The 19,193-nt window shown below is 38.2% G+C and overlaps 1 protein-coding gene across 1 annotated transcript in view; it reads left to right on the forward strand.

The window, feature by feature from the left end:
• Positions 1-19,193, forward strand: part of LOC106715876 (E3 ubiquitin-protein ligase MYCBP2) — a 95,359-nt gene that overhangs the window by 1,044 nt on the left and 75,122 nt on the right. Inside the window, exons 2-34 of the mRNA XM_045686057.1 lie at positions 1,394-1,509; positions 1,643-1,901; positions 2,005-2,151; positions 2,449-2,655; positions 2,788-3,114; positions 3,191-3,367; positions 3,441-3,716; positions 3,848-3,979; positions 4,286-4,435; positions 4,660-4,812; positions 4,903-5,014; positions 5,350-5,509; positions 6,155-6,306; positions 6,554-6,736; positions 6,930-7,105; positions 9,579-9,804; positions 10,082-10,574; positions 10,700-10,866; positions 11,038-11,222; positions 11,318-12,067; positions 12,150-12,311; positions 12,531-12,632; positions 12,881-13,114; positions 13,223-13,426; positions 13,559-13,696; positions 14,025-14,203; positions 14,449-14,692; positions 14,889-15,049; positions 15,134-15,299; positions 16,424-16,548; positions 16,686-16,787; positions 17,095-17,267; positions 17,831-17,987. Of these exons, the coding sequence (XP_045542013.1) occupies positions 1,415-1,509; positions 1,643-1,901; positions 2,005-2,151; positions 2,449-2,655; positions 2,788-3,114; positions 3,191-3,367; positions 3,441-3,716; positions 3,848-3,979; positions 4,286-4,435; positions 4,660-4,812; positions 4,903-5,014; positions 5,350-5,509; positions 6,155-6,306; positions 6,554-6,736; positions 6,930-7,105; positions 9,579-9,804; positions 10,082-10,574; positions 10,700-10,866; positions 11,038-11,222; positions 11,318-12,067; positions 12,150-12,311; positions 12,531-12,632; positions 12,881-13,114; positions 13,223-13,426; positions 13,559-13,696; positions 14,025-14,203; positions 14,449-14,692; positions 14,889-15,049; positions 15,134-15,299; positions 16,424-16,548; positions 16,686-16,787; positions 17,095-17,267; positions 17,831-17,987 (6,674 nt within the window). The 5' untranslated portion in view covers positions 1,394-1,414. The remainder of the gene's footprint in view (positions 1-1,393; positions 1,510-1,642; positions 1,902-2,004; positions 2,152-2,448; positions 2,656-2,787; positions 3,115-3,190; positions 3,368-3,440; positions 3,717-3,847; positions 3,980-4,285; positions 4,436-4,659; positions 4,813-4,902; positions 5,015-5,349; positions 5,510-6,154; positions 6,307-6,553; positions 6,737-6,929; positions 7,106-9,578; positions 9,805-10,081; positions 10,575-10,699; positions 10,867-11,037; positions 11,223-11,317; positions 12,068-12,149; positions 12,312-12,530; positions 12,633-12,880; positions 13,115-13,222; positions 13,427-13,558; positions 13,697-14,024; positions 14,204-14,448; positions 14,693-14,888; positions 15,050-15,133; positions 15,300-16,423; positions 16,549-16,685; positions 16,788-17,094; positions 17,268-17,830; positions 17,988-19,193) is intronic.

Below are 19,193 nucleotides of genomic sequence, written 5' to 3' on the forward strand. Positions count from 1 at the left end.
AATTGTATGGAAGTATCGACATTTTTACAGTTAGAAGCTTGAAACTTATTTTTTAGGCTGCTGATTTGATATAAATAAATATCACATTTTAAGTTTGTAAAAGTTTTACCCTCAAAGTTGCAATGTAACAAAACGGAATAAGGGTATGGGAAAAATGAAAGTTTGTATGGGAAGATGTTTATGTGAATATTTTGTAAGTTTAATATTTTTTGTCATTTTTTATAAGTTTAAGTAAAATACCACAACAACAACATGATTCACGACCCGTAACCCAGAGGTGTAGGCAGAGACCCAGGACCTACATTTGGCGCGGTCCAAGCACACCTCTCTCAATATTCTTCTACATTCATACATCAAAGCATAGCACGTCGGTTAAGTAAAATAATTAGCCCAAAACAATGCTACCCGAGATAGTATTTCACGCGGATAAAGTCGCGGGCACAGCTAGTAAGCAATAAAAGAAATAATTTCAACAAGTGTTTTCTACATTTTTACCTACTACTGTGCTGTTGCTGTGGACTTTTATTCAAGATTTAAAGGATATAAGATCGTTTATTTAATTTTTGATTGTTAAATAATAAAAGAAAGTCAAAACAATGTATGCTTGTAATATTTCCATGAATTATATTTTTGTGCCATTTGATGTTAAAATAATTGATGTTTATGAGCCTTTGTGAACCTCATAAATTCAAGATTTAAATGATTTTCATGTTTTAATAATTATTGTATTATGTAAAGAAGTTGGCTCAAACCAAATTTTTTTTTAATATAAAATCTTTAAGCAATAAAAGTTTTATGTGCATTTAAAAGCATGAAAATGGTCACAGCGATAAACATGGATTTAATTTAAATATAATACATAAAAACTAAAATATGTCATTAAAAGGTGTCCCTTTAGGCAAGGTTCCGAAGATACTAAATAATAAAAAAATATATAAAAATAAAGGTTTAATAAATCATTAATGTAATAAACGTTTTATTTATGTACAATATTTACTGTATTATATACTTGATTATGCCATATGTAAAGTAGCTTTTAAATTTCTTGCTAGTATTTAACTGTTTTGGCTTGGGTCAAGCTGTATAGTTTGTTTAGTTAAATCACTGATCAATTGTGAACTATGCTTAGATTTAATCGGACTAAAGTATTGACAATTTGAAGAATCTAGTTGAAAGCAACAAACAGTTTTCAATGAAATAAATACAATAATAATATTATTTGATAATGTCTTCAACAATTTATAAAACTATATCAAATTATAAACAATTCATGCATTGCATAATTTGCTAAAACTCTATAAAGATAGTCTGGTTCACTTTAGATCAGTGAAAGCTGTGGCTTATATTAGTGGTATATTTTGTTTTTATGTTTGCTAATTAGCCAATTTTTCAGGACTAGCAAGCAGTTACAATCATGGCTTGCTCAAAGCTACAAATATCTGAGCTATCTGGCATGGACCCGGAAAACTATGAGAAATTTTTTCGTGCAATACAATGGGTTCCTAATAGGTTGGTAATAGGTTTTTATGTATTACTGGTAGTTAGCTAGCATTAGGGACTCAAAGATTGTGCTAATGCTCTTTTTATATTTTAGCAGTCAAAGTTGTGTTAATCATTTGTTGAAAAATGTAATTTATTGCAGAAAATTGGATAAAAAATCCCATAAGAAGATCGGGAAAAAGGAAAGATTAAGGAGAATTAAAGCGGCTGGTTCTGTGGGCGTTTGCATCGCGCCCGTCCTGCTGCGGAATGCTTCACATTTCGCAGTTTACGCCACGGTCCGCAAGTCTATACTGACTCGTTCTGCACAACTGCGGTCAATTTATTCTGAAACACCTGATAACAGTGACAATGAAGAGCCATCCTGCAGCCATCACCAGCCTCAGCCAAAGGTGCCAAAGGTATTGTAACTTAAATATTTTTACGTGCATATAACTAAAAACATTTGACTATCTTTCGATTTGTTTGAACTATTACTAAATTATTAGTTTTCTTTTGTTTTAGATCACCGGCATTGGACTTCGTATGGTGTTCTCTTTGATTTCTGAAGCTAGATTCGCCGATGTAAATTTCTGTCAACAATCTCTTAAAGCTTTGTTAGACATTTTACAAGGACATACTCCGGAAGATATGGCTCAAGAGCCCAGTGAGGTATATGAATCCATGTATTTAATAAATGTTTCTGTTGTTAATTCAATATTCATTAAGTATATATAATAAATAAAATATAATTAAATAAATCTAAGATGGCGGCTTTAGTAATTTCCCCTCAATATGGGTATCAAATATGGCGGCCTTCATTAAATGCCCGTTTACCAATTACATAATTCGGTCTTCAGATAGAGCGTGGTGCGGATCGCCATAGTTATTATTTTATTGGAAGTTTTATTTTTGATAAAACCGTATCTTTTATAATTATATAAGACTTGAATGTAGCGCCTGTTTTAGATGATTGCGACGTTGCACGGTATCCTGGTTGAGATCGCCAGAGGCATCGTCCCGACCGGCAGAGTTGAAGTGCCGACCAATCACACCGCGCTCAGCAGCTCTTGCTTAATTGCACTCTCAATTGCCAGGGGAGAAGCAGAGCTGTTACTGAATGCTGTTGCTTCCTTGATTATGACGCCTACTGCTATGGCTGAACAATATATACAGGTTTGGGAATTCCCCATTTATTTTGAGTTACAAAATTTTATGTTGCACCTAAATGAAAATTTAAGAAAATAGTGATTTATAAATTTTTTATGCTAACGTTAGTTTTTTTTTTTAATTTTATGAAATTTTTAGATACCCATAAATTTGACAACTCTACAAAGGAGTGTACAATCAGTAATTCTTGGTGAATCTTCACGGAACCAATGGATCAATTTCGGAGTGCCACATCAGAGCCTCGTGTCTAGTTTCCCAGTGGACCTGCCTTCCATGATGACATCAGGCTCCGGGGAACTCATAGTCCGTTCCCTGGCCTCTGACGGATGCTACCTTTATGTGTACACTTCAAAAGGAATCCTCAAAATAGGATCCGGATATGGCAGCTCTTTAAGACAACATATCTATAAATCTAAATATGACTTCTTCAACGGTGACCGCCATGGATGGCTCGGATATTGCAAGGTAGAAATCGTTTCTTTTTTTATCTTTGATTGATATTAAGTTTTGAAGCATTTTCATTTAATTTTTTATTATCCAGGATAAACTGTATGTGAGAATTGGGAGGAAGAAACCCGAGGTGTATGAAGTGAATAAAGAAACCTTTGAAGTGGTCAAGATCCTTCGACTGGACCCCGGAATCCCCGGCTCCTCGGAGCAGAAGTGTGCCGTGTTCACGGATGGCTATCAACTGGGACTTATCTTACTTACTACTTATGTAAGTGGTATTTTAGACTCTTCGCCATCTCCTTCCATTTTACAAATGTAATATAACTTTATTGTTTTTTAAGGATAATCTTGCCGTGAAAATGTACGACGTGACTGCCATACCCGAGCATAACGAGTGCTCCCCCATTGTGCTGACATCGCGTAAAGACTTGAACGTACATCTGCTGCGTCGAAGGACGATGGCATTGGGCCGGCCTCCGTTTGACGACGGCATGTCACGAAGACCAGGTGACTTTGACACGCCTGTGCTGATGCAGTTTGACGACAGCGATGGTGATCCACTGCAGGGTATCTGCGCCGGCCAAGACTTCGGCTTGCTGACTACTGCTACGGGGAAGGCAAGTGACAGTGCCAATATTACTTCTCATATTGTTATTTGTTACCCCCTGACTCCATAACGGTTAAACAGACTTGTTGAATCGTTCTGGAGTTGATAAGAAATACATTAATTTGATTGTTTTGGCATTAGGTGTACTACACTGGTAAAGGCACAAGCCTGGGCTACAAAATGGCGTCCCCACACATCGGGCGATGGACTCTTATGAAAGAGACATTATTCAATAGGCATGAACCGAACGTGAAGAAGTGCAAAGTTGTTCAGGTAAGTTTTATAACAGTACAAGATGTCGCCTGGAGATATCTTCTAAAAAACATACATCCATCCATTCAAAAATTTGCAATTATAATGTTACTACGAAATAAGATTTTATTTTAAGCGAAATGTCACAAGGACGTTGATCACTTCACAACACACTTTATTTAAGAATCTCCTCAATAATCTTTCAACACTTCATAGTAGAAGTGAATAATTCGGTCTTACGAAATTAATGCTACTCACACTGATAAGAGAGCTACAGCATTTTAATAGGTAAAGTAAGAAAGAAATGCAGCAAAATGTTTTGTGCAGACTGCGGTGGGGCACGAGGGAGTCCACGCTATTCTGGTGCTGGACAATGGCAGTGCTCTGTTCACGGGAATAGCCAGACGCGGCGAAGATGGCGACAGCGGCAAACATCGCCGCAACGCAAAACCTACGCGCCCTAAGAAAATTACTAAGGTAAAATAAATGAAATGAACATGTTATAAATTTAATAAACGATTTGGTGTCACTCAAAATATATACGATGACTTTGCAAATTTGCCATCACTATCTGTTTTTGTGTAGCCAAGTGAATACAGTAACGGCTAGTTGTTAATTGCTTAGCGAGAGAAAAATGTAAGTTTAAGTAGCCAACTATGAGTGCGGTAGTGAATATAATTGATAAATATCTTTCATATAAGGTGGAAGGTCACCACATTGTGTACGCGGCATGTAACTACGGCTCCACCGCGCTGATAACTCGCCAGGGCCTCTTATTCATGTTCGGGAAGGACACGCAGCATTGTGATGCCACCGGCTTGGTCACAGGCCTCAAACATGAGAGAGTTATCCAGGTAACATCATCATCTTCTCCCTGTCCTTATCCCATTGTATGCGAGGTTGGTAACAAATTGACACAATGTAATTTATATCATAAATCTTAGGTGGCACTTGGCAAAGCGCACGCCGTTGCATTAACAAACTTCGGTCAAGTCTACACTTTCGGCATCAATAATAAGAGCCAATGCGGCAGGGAATTCGGCTACGGTAAAGAAAGTAAGTGAAATTTGCTAATTATGTATTTGAGGATTTTTGGTAACAAGAGTGTCTATTTAAGTATACACTAATAAAAATAAAAGACTTTGGATAATATTATGAAATATTTATCGGGTACAAACCCCCTAAATTTTAATAATTCAATTACCAATGAAGGACAGACAGACATTACAGAGTAAGGTAGCGCAGAAAAGAATTTAGATACGAGTATGACATAAGGGATTTAGAAGGCGACACCTGTTTGCACGTGTAGTGGGTCCCTCGGGAATTTGTTGCTTTCCACGAGCGGCAATAAACTTTGAATCTCGTGATACTAAGAATTAACCTTATCCCAGAGTTCCACCCGCGACGCAGTCACAAGGAGGAGGTGCGTGTGTGTCCGGGAGAGCACTCCTTCCTCACAGACTACTGCCGCGTGTGCACGTTGTGTCGTCAGTGTACCGGCTTCGCTGACAAGTGTCGCTGTGTCGCCATGGCCTCTCGCGTACCCGGAGAGTAAGTTGAGTCTGCTATTACTTGAAACACATCGTCGTCCATTGATTCAAATTCGTTCAAAATTCATGATCTTTTTTTTTCATTGAACTAACTTTACGTACTTTGACGATAGTAAACTGCATACAATGTCACGATCATCCGATTTATTTCCTTACAAAGTTTTCGTTTCATAAATTATGTACATTGATGACATGTTTCCGGCAAATCCGTAAATTGCATATCAAACGAATTAATTCACATACTGCCGTGAAATAAGTTCGTTTAATTTTATAATATGTCGGTAATTTTTAGGTGCTCGTTTATATCTAACTCGAGGATGCCAAATTTCAAACATATGAAGTTCACATCTAATTAGCGACGGAGTTCGCTATTTACTTGCGATCAAGTAAGTTTAACTGGTTTGATCGGATCGATCGCGCCTGCATTCGCCAGTTAGATATGAACAAGCAATAAAGGTGGCATTGCATTGGCAGTTGCATTATCATCAGTTTTCGTCAAAATTTATTGGCTGCACAGAAATGGCAGCCAATGGACGCGCAAGCCAATATCATCTTTACAAATTGTCTAAATAATATAAAACAGAAATCAAATGGCGTTGTTCACGATTTGACGGTGACATGACTTGTAACAAAAGTTTTACTTTAGATACTGCAGAAAATGCTGTTGCGGCGAAGGCGAGAGCAGCTGCGCCACTTGCGGCATTTGTCGTAAATGTGCCAGCGTTACGAGGATATCGCGCCCCTCTAACTCTGATGTAGACGAAGACATCGAAGGCGATCCAGCTGAACCGAAGCCTGGTAATTGTTCGCTCATTTTTACTTGACTCAGTATGTCTTGTCGCAGTCTGTAATGGTTATAGTCCAGGTGATATTTCCCTTTTCTATACATCCCCTCCTCTGCATTATTAAAATGATGGGAAAGGGAAGATGACTAGAATTCTGTGACTTCCACACACATGTGTCTTCTGTGTGGTCGTGGTGATTCACTGGTCGAGCTGGTATCCATCAATGCTAAATTTATTGCTATTAAATGTTATTGTAACAGAGAGGGGGGAGAGCAAATTGTTCATGTACGAGATGTCGGGTGCTGGTCCGAGCGGCGAAACTGAGAGGGATGCGGGGGTGAAGGTGAACAGCTTGCCGCCAGCGCGCATCGCCGTGCCCGGCGGACATCGCATCGTCGCCATCGCCTGCGGCTTGCACCACACTGTGCTGCTCTCTGACAATGGTGACATACTTTGTTGTCTTCAATTTAATATGATAATAAATTGATATATACATGTTTCGGCTCTATAATGTTATTTAACGCGATGGCTTTACCACCGTTTATTAAGTTGATGCATTTGAAATTTACCTGTATTACATTGATTTTAATCTATTGCATTTTTTTAATGTGGTTCATGTTTGTCGTTTGCGTTTAGGTGAAGTGCTGACGTTCGGGTCTAACCAGATGGGCCAGCTGGGTGCAGGTGACGTGGCGGCTCACCACCGCATAGTGCGCGTGCGGTCGCTGCGAGCCTCCGCCGTGGCCGCGGGCAGCAACCACACCGCCGTACTCACGCGCGACGGCGAGCTCTACACTTTCGGCAGCCATCAGGTGCCACATTCATATCACGTTACAAATTAACGCATTATATCTCCTAAACATCAAATTTCATTCGAAAATTTTGATTTTTTGTTGAAAATTGTGTATTACCAAAAATTTCATATGTTTGCGAATGTTTAGATGGATGGATGTTTGTTTGAATGTATCTCAGAAAGCGCTCAACAGATGTTGATGAAATTTAGCACAAATGTACAACATTGTCTACCTAGGTTGACTACCTTTCTTTTTTAATCTGGGCACACGATATCGCGGGTGACAACTAGTATGTTGTACAAATACAAAATGGTTTTCCAAAGTTACTTTAATATGTATCTTTTGTATACAACATTAAGGCTTTTGTTTGAATTAAGAGATATATGTGTCCTATACAGTTATATCTCTGCATGTACACACCATATCTAGTCACTTAGATTACTTGTATTAAGCCTATATTACACATTCGCGAAACCGATCCGGAACCGAGACGAACTCATTGAGACCTGTGTGACATTAAGAGAAAACATAATGTTGGTTTGCTCCATAAATCAGATATAATTCGTACTGAACCAATCTGTTTAAGTTTCCGCCGGAAAGAAGCAAAATTTGCTAAGCTTGGGTTCCGGTTCGCTATCGCTGTATGCTGCAGCTATTTTTTTCCTGTCACTAGATATAAGCCGTGCACTATCCAACTGTACCTACCCTACGCCTGTTATAATCTTAACATTCCTTTATTATAATTTTAATAGGCAGCAAGCACATATAGGAAACATTATTTTGGTAGCTTTCAGTTCTGTGATAGAAATAAGACTGCTATGTAATGTGATATTAGACATATGCTATATTTTAATTTTTTATTTTTTCAATTGTATACATTTTTTTAATTTTTTATTTTTTGTTTTTTGTTAAATAAATACCCAAATATTAATACTCATATAAGTTCCTGTATTCCCTAATTACATCATTATTTTTTTTGCTATATGCTTATATATTATGTTTTAATTTTTTTATATTATATTATGTATGTATGTAAAATTATTGCTATTTAAAAAAATAAGGTACGAGGAAATTAATTAAATGTGATAATGTTTTCGTACCATTTTTTTTTGTTACAATAAACAATTATTTTTATTTTTTATTTTTTATTCTTTTGATGAGCTTTTTATAATTTGTAGTTAGCCTGTATGTTGTGTTTTGGTAAGTATTTTAAAAAACATTCCCATATTAAACTCTGAAAGGGGTTAAAGAAATATTGAAATTAATAAGGAAAAGGAAAGAAGGGATGGATAAAGTGACCGATGTCGTGTTCATCAGAAGAAAAGTAGAGACAATTAATCTGTGATGCAACATGCATTGATTAATTCTTACTACTGTGAATATACAAGATTATTTTTTAATTAACAAAAACAATATATAGCTTTACTTGTTGCCGATACTAATCATATATAAAAGTATGCAAATCGAAATAGAAATAATATTCTACAAAAGACCTAATTATTGGTCGATTACAATAAATGTATCAATGTGCGTGTGTGCACACATGGATAACGTTTGTAATAGATCCCGCTCACTTTATTCATAAAAAGCCACAATGACATTTACCTACTCCCCGCTTACATATTCCACTTAGCTACGAAGCTATGATCCTAGCCATTTTCATTAATAAATGACTCATGATGACAGTATTGTTGTGTCCATGTTTTTACAGGATTTTTTAAAATTTCAATTTGTTATTAATTTTCTCACCGTTAGGTAAAAAACAATAATAAGTACATATTTGAGATAATATTTGTACTTTACGTTAACTGAATTTTATTTCTGGTAATTAAAAAATCAAGGACCAATGTTTGTCCAATATACAATATATTGGACAAACATTTGAAAACTAAAATATTAAAAAAAGTTATTTATTTATGCATAAGTACATAACGTCATTTGTTGGCATGAGGGCTTTAAGGGAAGTGATATCGCTTTTACTTTAACCAATAAAAGCGTAATAATAGTGTATATATATTTGACGTCATAATGCGTTTAAAATGACACCATATCTCGTAGGATTTTGATGTCTTTTTTTACTCCAAGTTATTTACCCTTCCACTCTCCTACTCCGACGCACTGCAACTAAATCATTATAAATGTTCGTTATCAATATATCGATCTACAAAAATTCCTTCTGGTGAAATTAATTAAGGGTAAGTAGCTTTACTTAAACCTAGGTAAATATTTTCATTCCTGCCAATGACTCGCATCAAAGGTGCATGTTGACTTTCAGAAATGTAATCTCTGTATACCCCTCTTGGTCACGGGCATGAGTTGTTTTTCCCTTAAAACCGACCTCAAGGAGCTGCTACATTTCTACTCATGCAACGAAAAGAGTAGAGTAATATCCATAAGATGTCGATTTTTTATAGTTTCATCATCAACTCCATAAATATACGATTATTTTCGTCAGCTTAGCATTAACTCGGTTGTGATGTGTACAACACAGAAAGGTTCATTGGGGCGCCAACAGCCCGAGGAGCCCGTGCGTCAGGAGCGCGCAGCAGTTTGGTACGCGACTCCAGGACGTGTCTCCCGCTTCGGCCCCCGCGACGCTTCCAAAGCGGTCTGGGTCTCCGCCTCTGGTGACCAGACCTTCGTACAACTCACTCAGTCCGTCATCAAGACTGATACTCTCTTTAGTTCGACTATCACTGCTAATGGCAACAACATTGGTATGTATTTAGCTAGTGGTCCTAATGTATCAGCTGAATGAGTTTTTAATAAAGCGCCTTATAATTAGGAATAGCAATTTTTTTTGTTATTGTAAACGCGCTCGTAAACTAAAATAAACTTACAGCATCTTATGATTTTAACAAATAATTATCAATAAATTATTTTTCCATTGCAACATTTAAAAAAAATGGTTAAATTTTACTTCAATTACTTGGCGCATTACTTAATAAGTTAGTACCAAATTGATTAAATCATTACTTTATACTTGTCCTGTAGTGATCCTGCCCAATCAGCCGGAACATGCATTCAAATGCATCACCATAAATAAACTAGACGGTTCTTGTAATGCTTGGACTGGACCAGAGCAAGTTGACTTCGTCAACAGTCTCGCATGTCTAGACCCTCTCTATGATGTACTGTGGTGTTACCAGCCACAGATGAGAGTCATGAAGTGCTTCAACATCCTCGCCTTCGATGCCAACAAACTGCAGCGTTGCTACAACGATCCGGACGCAACCACCGAAAATGAAAGGCAATTCCCTAACTACGGTATGATGAAGCGATTAGAGGACTTCAAAGATCTGACGACTTTCGATCAGTGCCGTTCTACTGATGAGAAACCACCGGAAAATCTGGCACTCACCCACATGTCTGTGTTAAACCAAGACATTGCTATACCCAACGTGGCAGATTGTCAAGTGACAAGGATGCATGCGGCTTTGCATCTCATGGGGTGTTTGGACTCACTTACATATGCTCATGATAATAAGTAAGTGTTTTACAATAAAATAATTAAACATTAAAAAGTAACTAATAGCCTTGGGTAAAAAATAAATAATAAAAAGGACAATAGATCAATCTTTTATTATTGTGAACTTAATCTCTTTGTACCAGGCTCCCGATAACGGAATACAAACCCGATAGTATGTCGATGGGCGCGGCGCCGGTGCTGGAAGACTTCCTGATGGTCAACCGCTTCGCCAGTCACGGCGGTGGTTGGGGGTACTCCGGTCACTCCATTGAGGCCATTCGTTTCATGTGTGATACAGATATTTTGTTGGGTTAGTATATTAAAAAAGTTTGTGCATTGCATACTAAGAATTTGGTTGTACTCTGTAAGACTAGTCAGACAACATCGGGCATGCCATGTAAGCGGGGGCTAGTTATTAAAAAAACATTTTTAACTACCTAATTTATATTTGAAAGTATTTAATAATATATTTATTGCGCAGGCGGCTATGGTTTGTTCGGAGGCCGTGGCGATTATACGGCTAAGATCAAGTTGTTCGACATTGGAAGGGAGGGCGGCGAGCAGGAGGGGGACGGGGAGCTCCTGGCCGAGAGCGAGGAGATCGTCTACGAGTGCGCGCCCAGGGATCGCTTCCCCGTTTTATTTGATTCTCCTGTATCTGTATCTGTAAGTAAATTGCTCCTATCAAGGATTATTTCGGTAAAGTTTCTTTACAAAGAAGGGACTTGTGTTTCGATACAGAAAATTGTTTGTACTTGTAGGCTAATCGATGGTACGTGGCTTGGGCCAGCGTCAATGGACCGTCATCCGACTGCGGCTCCTCGGGACAAGCGGTGGTCATCAATGACGAAGTCGGCTTCCACTTCAAGACTTCTAAAATGTCCAACAACGGCACAGATGTGAACGCGGGACAAATACCTTGTCTCCTATACACTGTTCTAAATGCAGAAGCTTTAGCGCTCCGCCGATCCCAAAAACATGAGCCGATAGTTGTTCTATCCAAGAATATTTCTCGTAAAGTCACCGTTGGCTGCTTCAAAATCTTAATGAACTTAATGGAATGGAGCTGGAAGACATTCAAAGGGATGGTTGATGCCACAAACGGATTAGTCCCCATCAATTATCAGAAACTAAGTGCGATGAAGCAGCAAAAGAGATTGGTGTATGTGATAAGATCTTGCCTGAGACTTATAAGATCTTACATAACTGAAATATATCCAAACAATGGTAAAAAGAGGAATTCACATGAGTTCATGTCGTATTTCGAAGCAATAGGCGAGGTACGCAACTTTATTAGGCAAATAATGTCGGAGCAGGTTCCCGTTTGCGCCACGCTGCCGCGACGATCAGGCAGGAGAGGTTACAGAGCTTGTTACGTTCAGTTCTCTTTGGAATTGACGAACTCTGTGCTAAAAGAAGCTCACGAGACAGTCACCTCTTGCTTCCACGCATTCTACCCAACGCCCACACTCAAGTGGAACCATCTTTGCTCTCAGCTGATTTATGTTAAGGTATTGTATACTATTATTTTTTGGAATACGTTGTAATAAACGGTCATATTTGTATCTAAAACGCATATAAATGTTGAAACAGGAGGGAAAAGTCCCTATGGCGAGTGTGAGGGAGCTGTCGGCGACGTGCGCGGCGCTGTGCAGTTCCTTCAGCTTGATGGATGTGCTGCAACACATCGCGGGGGTGACGCAGAGCTTTCTGCACGAGGACAACAAACGCCGCGTTGAACGCCCTGATAGCAGGGTAAGTACAAAAATTGCCATTTAATTGGTTTGCGGGGGAAAATATGGTCTATTTGGTTTAACTTACTGTTGCCCTGCCCGCGTGGGAATCTAGCACAAGTTTTACCTATCCTATAAGTTTTTCTGAATCACCGGAAAATCACCCACACTAGTAAATTTACCAGTAACAGACGCACCGTTTTGAATTACCAGGAAATTATGTTGTTGCTTCTTTGCTCAGATGGCGAAGGAGGGTCCGAGTAAAGCTGGTTCATCGTCGCGTGCCTCGAACTCGAAGAAACCTCCCCCTGTGCCGCCCAGGGCTAACAATAGAGAACAAAAAGTATGTGTTTTAAGTTTCAGATCTATTCGATAAGATTATACGCCATTCATCTTCTTTGACATTTCATTAGATGAACTGCGTAATGTCAATGGACTTTAGTAATAATTTAATGTTGATCAATCTCGATCTCCGCAGGCACTGTAGTTTAAATAGTTCCTATTATATTTGTTAGCAAGTACCATCATTAACGCGTACTCTGCAAGGAAATGTGCAAGGTGTACCTCACATACTTGTTCTATGTAACATAGAGCCAAGATCAGTGTGAGCCGAAGCCGGCGTACTTGGACTGGCATTTGATGGACGCAATGCCCCGTCTGTTGGACATCGTGCTGATACCGGTGAAGCAGCGGATGACGACGCGCCAGTGTCCTAAGCCCCACGACCACGGCGAGGCCGCGGCCCACCAGCGTCTGGCCGAATACTGCTGCAAATTCTTAGTGCGGATAGTAGCTGAATTGGCGCAGTGTGCCAATGATGCCCGGGTAAATATTGTCTATAGATCCGTTAACCTCCAGTACAATTAATATTAAATAGGCTTTATTCTTTGCTCTTTTGTCGTAAGCTAATAGTTATATTCCCCCACGACCCAGGACGAACTGGACACGAATGCCGTGAAACATCTCACTACTCCGTCTCGATTTGTTCGCGTGAATCAAAACCGCGCCTGGAACACGGGCAACGGGAGCCCCGACTCCATCGCGTTTACAGTAGACCGGCCGGGCATTATGCTGGTAGGAGCTTGCGTGTACGGCGGCGGTGGCTCCTATGAATATACACTTGAGCTGATGCAGGACGTAAGTATTTTCCGACGAAAAGATACTTTCTTATGTGAACTATCAAGACATGTAGCTCTTTTCGTCGCGTGGGTTGTTATATCTAATGTAAAAAGTATGTATTCGATACTGAATGTGACAATGTAACTACAGCAGCTACGCAACACGTCGGAGGACCCGAAGCCGTCGCACTGCTGGGTGAGCGTGGAGTCTGTTCACGGCACATTCACTGCCGCCGACTGCCAACACGATATGGCAACCATTAAGTTTGAACGACCCATCGCATTGAAGGTTTGAAACCCACATGTTTTTTACCTTTTGAAATTATTGTTATTTTGACATTGTAATATAAGTCTAACAGCTGTAGAATTTCACTGTTGATTTTCATTTTCGAATCATCCAAACAAAAATATATTGTTGTCTGCATGATTTAAATGAAAAGAAGCTTGGGTAAGTAATTCTAGGTGCACAGTCATGACGCATAAACTTAAATTATACGTGCTGATGTAGGTTTGATTGTAAATACCGACTGAAAGTTTAATTCAGTTGTCCTGTACAGTGTAGTAAATCTATATTTGTAATCCTTAACGAAATCATTGATACAATGAGTTCATTGAAGGAGGAGGACCAATATGCACTGAGGCTGTGCAACCAAGGCGGGCGTACTGTGAACGGCGACTGCGGTTTGCCTTCGGTGAAGGGCCCCGACGGCACCACCTTCTACTTCGCCTCCAGCTCTCTCAGCTTCAACGGAACTACTCTGGCCAGGGGACAAATACCTTGCCTTGTCTATTACGGGTTAGTTTAAATATGAAGGAAAGGATGGTCATTTTATATAACTATCCTTGCTGTGGTGTTAACAGAAGTCCTCTTTAAGTTCATTAATTCTTACCTCTTTCAAAATTTTACTGGTTTCGCTTTTTCCTCTCCTTTATTTTCAAATGGACTACTTTGATTACTGTACTTAATTAAATATGCTATAGAAACTTGTACGATATTCGATCGTCATTGATCAGTGACCATAACAGAAATTCTTCTGTTAGATCTTCGAAGTTGCTATCAAACGCGTCTGAGAGTAACGACGCGATAGTATCAGCGCTGCGCAGTCTGACCGTGCGCGTTGGGGCGCTGGTCATGGAGCGCAGCACGGAGCTGCTGGCCGCGCTGCGGGCTGACCTGACTCCGGAGGAGATGCGGCGCAACCTTCCCGCGCTGCGCGACAGCCCCGCCGTCAACACTCTGCTGCCCTACGTACTCACACATCTAGAGACCATGGACGATCCTAAGGTGCGACAACAATCCCAATGTCACACACAACATGATATAGGTGGATTTCGCCATCCTACTCTCTAAATTTATTTTCTGGTACTTTTATCCTTCTTAATCTTTTTTTTGTGTCATTAATGAAATTCATTGAGTTCAATTTCATCACAGAGAAAAATATCCAAATACCTACTAATTGACTATATTTTTTTCTGTGCAGAGTTACGTCAAGGTACTGGAGCTGATCCACAAGATGCTGCCGCACGTGGCCGCGCTAAACCTGCAGACGCCGAGCGAGGAGCCGGCCTCACCACCAGGACAGTACTACACCTGGGTCGAGAGCCAGCACCCTTACCAGCAGTCCACTGTCACAAACATGAGGTTAGACCCATTTTCCACTAAGCGAACTATTTCAATATATATATTCTGACCGCCATTTTGTGTAATCTTTACATTTTTTTCTAGAGTACTATTCCCAAAGAGCGTGACATGGATAGCGTTAGAGATGGACCCGCGCAGCATCACCGCCCAGCCCGAGGACACGCTGACGATCTACGCGGCGGCCGGTGCGCCCACGAACAAGTGTACGGCTGTAAAAGAGCCTCTCATCTCAGAGTCGCCCTTCCGTAAGGTATACAAGGTAGAAAATCGTCCATTTATTCATTAAATCATTCTATATTTTTGTATAACTACATATTTCTAGTTAATTATAAACCCAAAGTGAGTCTTTGTCAATACGAATCTCCACTTTACGTGGTTTATGTCTAATTATTTAAAAATCTGAAAATATTATAAAATGTAAAAGGTTATTTTTCATAGTTTTTTAAACAATATCTAAAATTAAAGATGAAAAAGGTTTTAGGTTTAATAAATATTAATATATTCACCGTAAAATAAATAAACTATATAAAGTTACAGTGGAATAATAAATAGCCAACTATACAGGTAACGGAGGTAATATTAAATAATATCGTAGGTAACAAATATGTGATATAGTAGTTGTTACCTCATACATATCATAAGTAGAACTTGTACATAGTAACTGCAGATTTACACATAGTATAGATATAGTTGTATGACATATTATTTTTCTAACTCTATTTTATATTGTAGTAAATTACTATTTTTGTATTATGACAATGGCAATGTTATGCTAGTACTTTTTTTTAAATTAGTATTAGATAATTTACATTGAATTTAAATTAGTCTTTTTTTCAAAAAATATAATATCTATTAACGTTTTTATCAATGACTTACTAAATACAAAAAAAAATCAATTACGTATATTTCAAAAGCTATTAATTAATCATGATCTTAAAATTATGTAGCGACTTTGATGTTTTAACCGGACTGAGGATTTAGTATATCGTAATTAATTTGACATTTAACAATTTTATAATTCCCGAACAGTTGAATCCAACAAAGAACATAAAAATACGTTTTACTTTTACAAGGTTCTTAAACTAAAAAACTAAATTTTATAAATGCGAATGTTTTAGATGGATGGATGGATGTTTGTTTGAAGATATCTACGGAACTGTTCGGATCTTTATGAAATTTGGTATAGATGTAGATCGTAGTCTGGAAGAACACATGTTCTACTTATTCAGATTTTTTTTTGATTCCGCGCGGACGGAGTCTTATCTTAGTAAATAAAGTCTTCCTTATTAATTTTTTTATATCACGTTAATCTTTTTAGTATTTACATAAAAAACATATAAGCTTTAGTATTCTGACATGTAATTATTATTTTAGCGGCGCATTCTGTTGTCGGCGGAGGAAGGAGAACAAGATGATTTCAATGAAGAGGGAGATTTGGATAACAACTGCACACATCATAACAAAGTTTACTTGAGTGTGACGCCGCGACTTGCTAACGTGTAAGTTAAATTATAAACTAACATCGGTTATAGCGACTGAATATTGCCGGTCTCTTCGATGTTGCTATAGACGTATGTCGAAATACATTTTACATTGCATTTCATACAAAAATGATAATTATTGATATTATTTACAGAGCTTCCGAATATCCTCAGAAAGCTATTTTGGTACCTGGAAATGAAGTCATATTCTCATTGGAGACAGCCTCCGATTATCTAAGTGACTACAAAACTGACAAGTAAGTATTACAAGAAAATTGTTTTAGGGTATAACAAGGAAGTCTTGATAGGGCCATTTCCTTACCCTCTAGATAGGGTAGAGACCCCATTGTATCGATACTTTCCATTTAACATTTTCTCTTTGCGTGAAGATTTGAAATTTTCCATGATAACTTGACGTGGGTGAGCTTCCTTATGTCGATTCCTCTCGTCGGATGAGGGTGTGTCGAACATGAAAGCTAATTTTTCACATATTAATGTGTGAGTCAATATCATTGAACGTGTTAATTCTGTGAACATGTAACACAAGTAGCGTATGTTGTGCAGTGGTCCGGACTGCCACTTCGGTTTCCGTTGCCTGTGTGTGGGGCACGAGGACGCGCCGTTCACCACACAGCGTAATGGTCTGTCGCTGCTGGAGATGGAGCTGGTGTACGCCGGCGCCGCCTGCGCCTCGCGTCTCCTCGCACCTGACTTGGAACTGCCTAATACGTCTCTCAGTAAGTGGCATATTTTATTGCATACAGCATACATCTGATACCTTCCAATAAAAGTCCCTTCAAAAACGCTCCAACCAATTTATCAATTGAATAGATGAAATGTTTAACCATTGTATGTTAAGATCATGTTACTATTGTTTTCCTAGACGTCTCTTAAATACATAGTATATGTATATCCGTATATAGGAGCATACCGTCTATTTCCCCTGCGCTTCCTTTATGTAATGCAGCTGCGTTATGAAAATCGTGATCGGAATATATTTGTGCAGGTGTATCTTTGTTATTGTTTACAAAGTAATATACAACCTCGGAATATAAAGTTGCCAAGTTTCTTTTGTACATATTGAATATACTATTATCTAGCTAGATAAGTTTCAACATTATTGGTTGAATTTTTGATTAAACCGATAACACTAAAAGATGGAAAGCTTATACGAGCCACTTCTTTATCTGTAACCATAGGTTTCTATCGCCGAAACGCTCGCTCAAAATCAGTCTGTCGTCCCTATCACTCTCCTTGAAAGAAGGAATCTTTATGATTAACCTAAATATATATTGTACAGAGACCCTGGCTGATATCCAGTATCTCACAACGTGGGGCACGGCGCGCGAGGGCGAGCCTCCTCTAGACAACACGGAGATGACATTCATCGCCCGAGGCTTAGATCTCGCTTCCCTCCCGACCATACATCAAGTTCTTGATGGACAGAAACTGGCGCGGTAAGTTTACAATCTCACAGGATTATAAGGACGTCTACGGTTATCGAGTTGTAAGCCCAATGCGAGCTTTTACTCGCTCCGTTTACCGACTCGAACTTCATCAGCGTGATCTATAAATTGTAAAATCTTGGAAGTGCCATCTAGTGTTAGGATAAGGGAAAACTTAATGCTTTGGCGTTCGAGTATACTGGTATGATGACCACAAGACCTTTATCTAGTTTTATTTTTGTCTCAAAAGATTTAATACATCGCAAAGCTGCTAGCGCTGTCTATATGCATTAAGATATTAAGTAAGTATACTTTCGAAGAAACTTACATTTTAATATACAAACATAATTTTTTCTTTGTCATCCTGACAGGGACTTGTATGTATTTTCTTATATTACTTCTTTTATTTTATATTGTCATTGTATATTTACAAAGAACAACGCAAGCATATATTAAAAATAAAAAGACGCATAACTTAACCAAAATTTGCTGCAATTGTTGGAAATACATAATAACGATATGCAATAAAAAATACGCAAACTGATCAAAAAATATTTTGGTAGTTTTGGAAAAGATGTTGGGTTATTTCAGTTACAGAACAGTTCTAGATTTTATTTTAACATTCGCAAAGCTTTATATTAAAAACGTATTATGTATAGTATCCAATTTATGTATAGCTAGTTCGCATAAGTCCACTTATTTTTTATTTATTTATATAAATTGTACAAATATAAGTATTACTACACACCTATAGTAAATCATTTATTATCATTTTATTCAGCCAGTTAGTCAGTCTTAATAAATATACTAAGGTAGAATAACATTCGCTTTAGAACTTAGTTTAATTTTAGGGCGTGCACGAATTCAGTCGCTAGCGTACACAGAAACGTCGTAATAACTTGTATATTATCCGTGCCATAAAATAAATTGTTTCGTCGATTTATATTTAATACTGATAAGATTTTCAATAAACAACAGCAGGTACATTCGCTGTGGCAATACAAAAGGTAATAGATTAAAGTAAATTAAACAAAAACAAAACAATGATTATAACATTTTGTACTCTTTATTTTATTAAAACAATGTTTCCCGCAATATAAATAAACAAGCGACTCCTTAACAGATTGTTCCTCGCTTCTATAATACTGATCAACATATTTACTAAACGTGGCACATTTCTCTCTGACGGTACGTTGAGGTAGAAGAGAAACTGGAATC

This window comes from Papilio machaon, chromosome Z (genome assembly GCF_912999745.1).
Source record: "Papilio machaon chromosome Z, ilPapMach1.1, whole genome shotgun sequence".
NCBI classification, from domain to species: Eukaryota; Metazoa; Arthropoda; class Insecta; order Lepidoptera; family Papilionidae; genus Papilio; species Papilio machaon.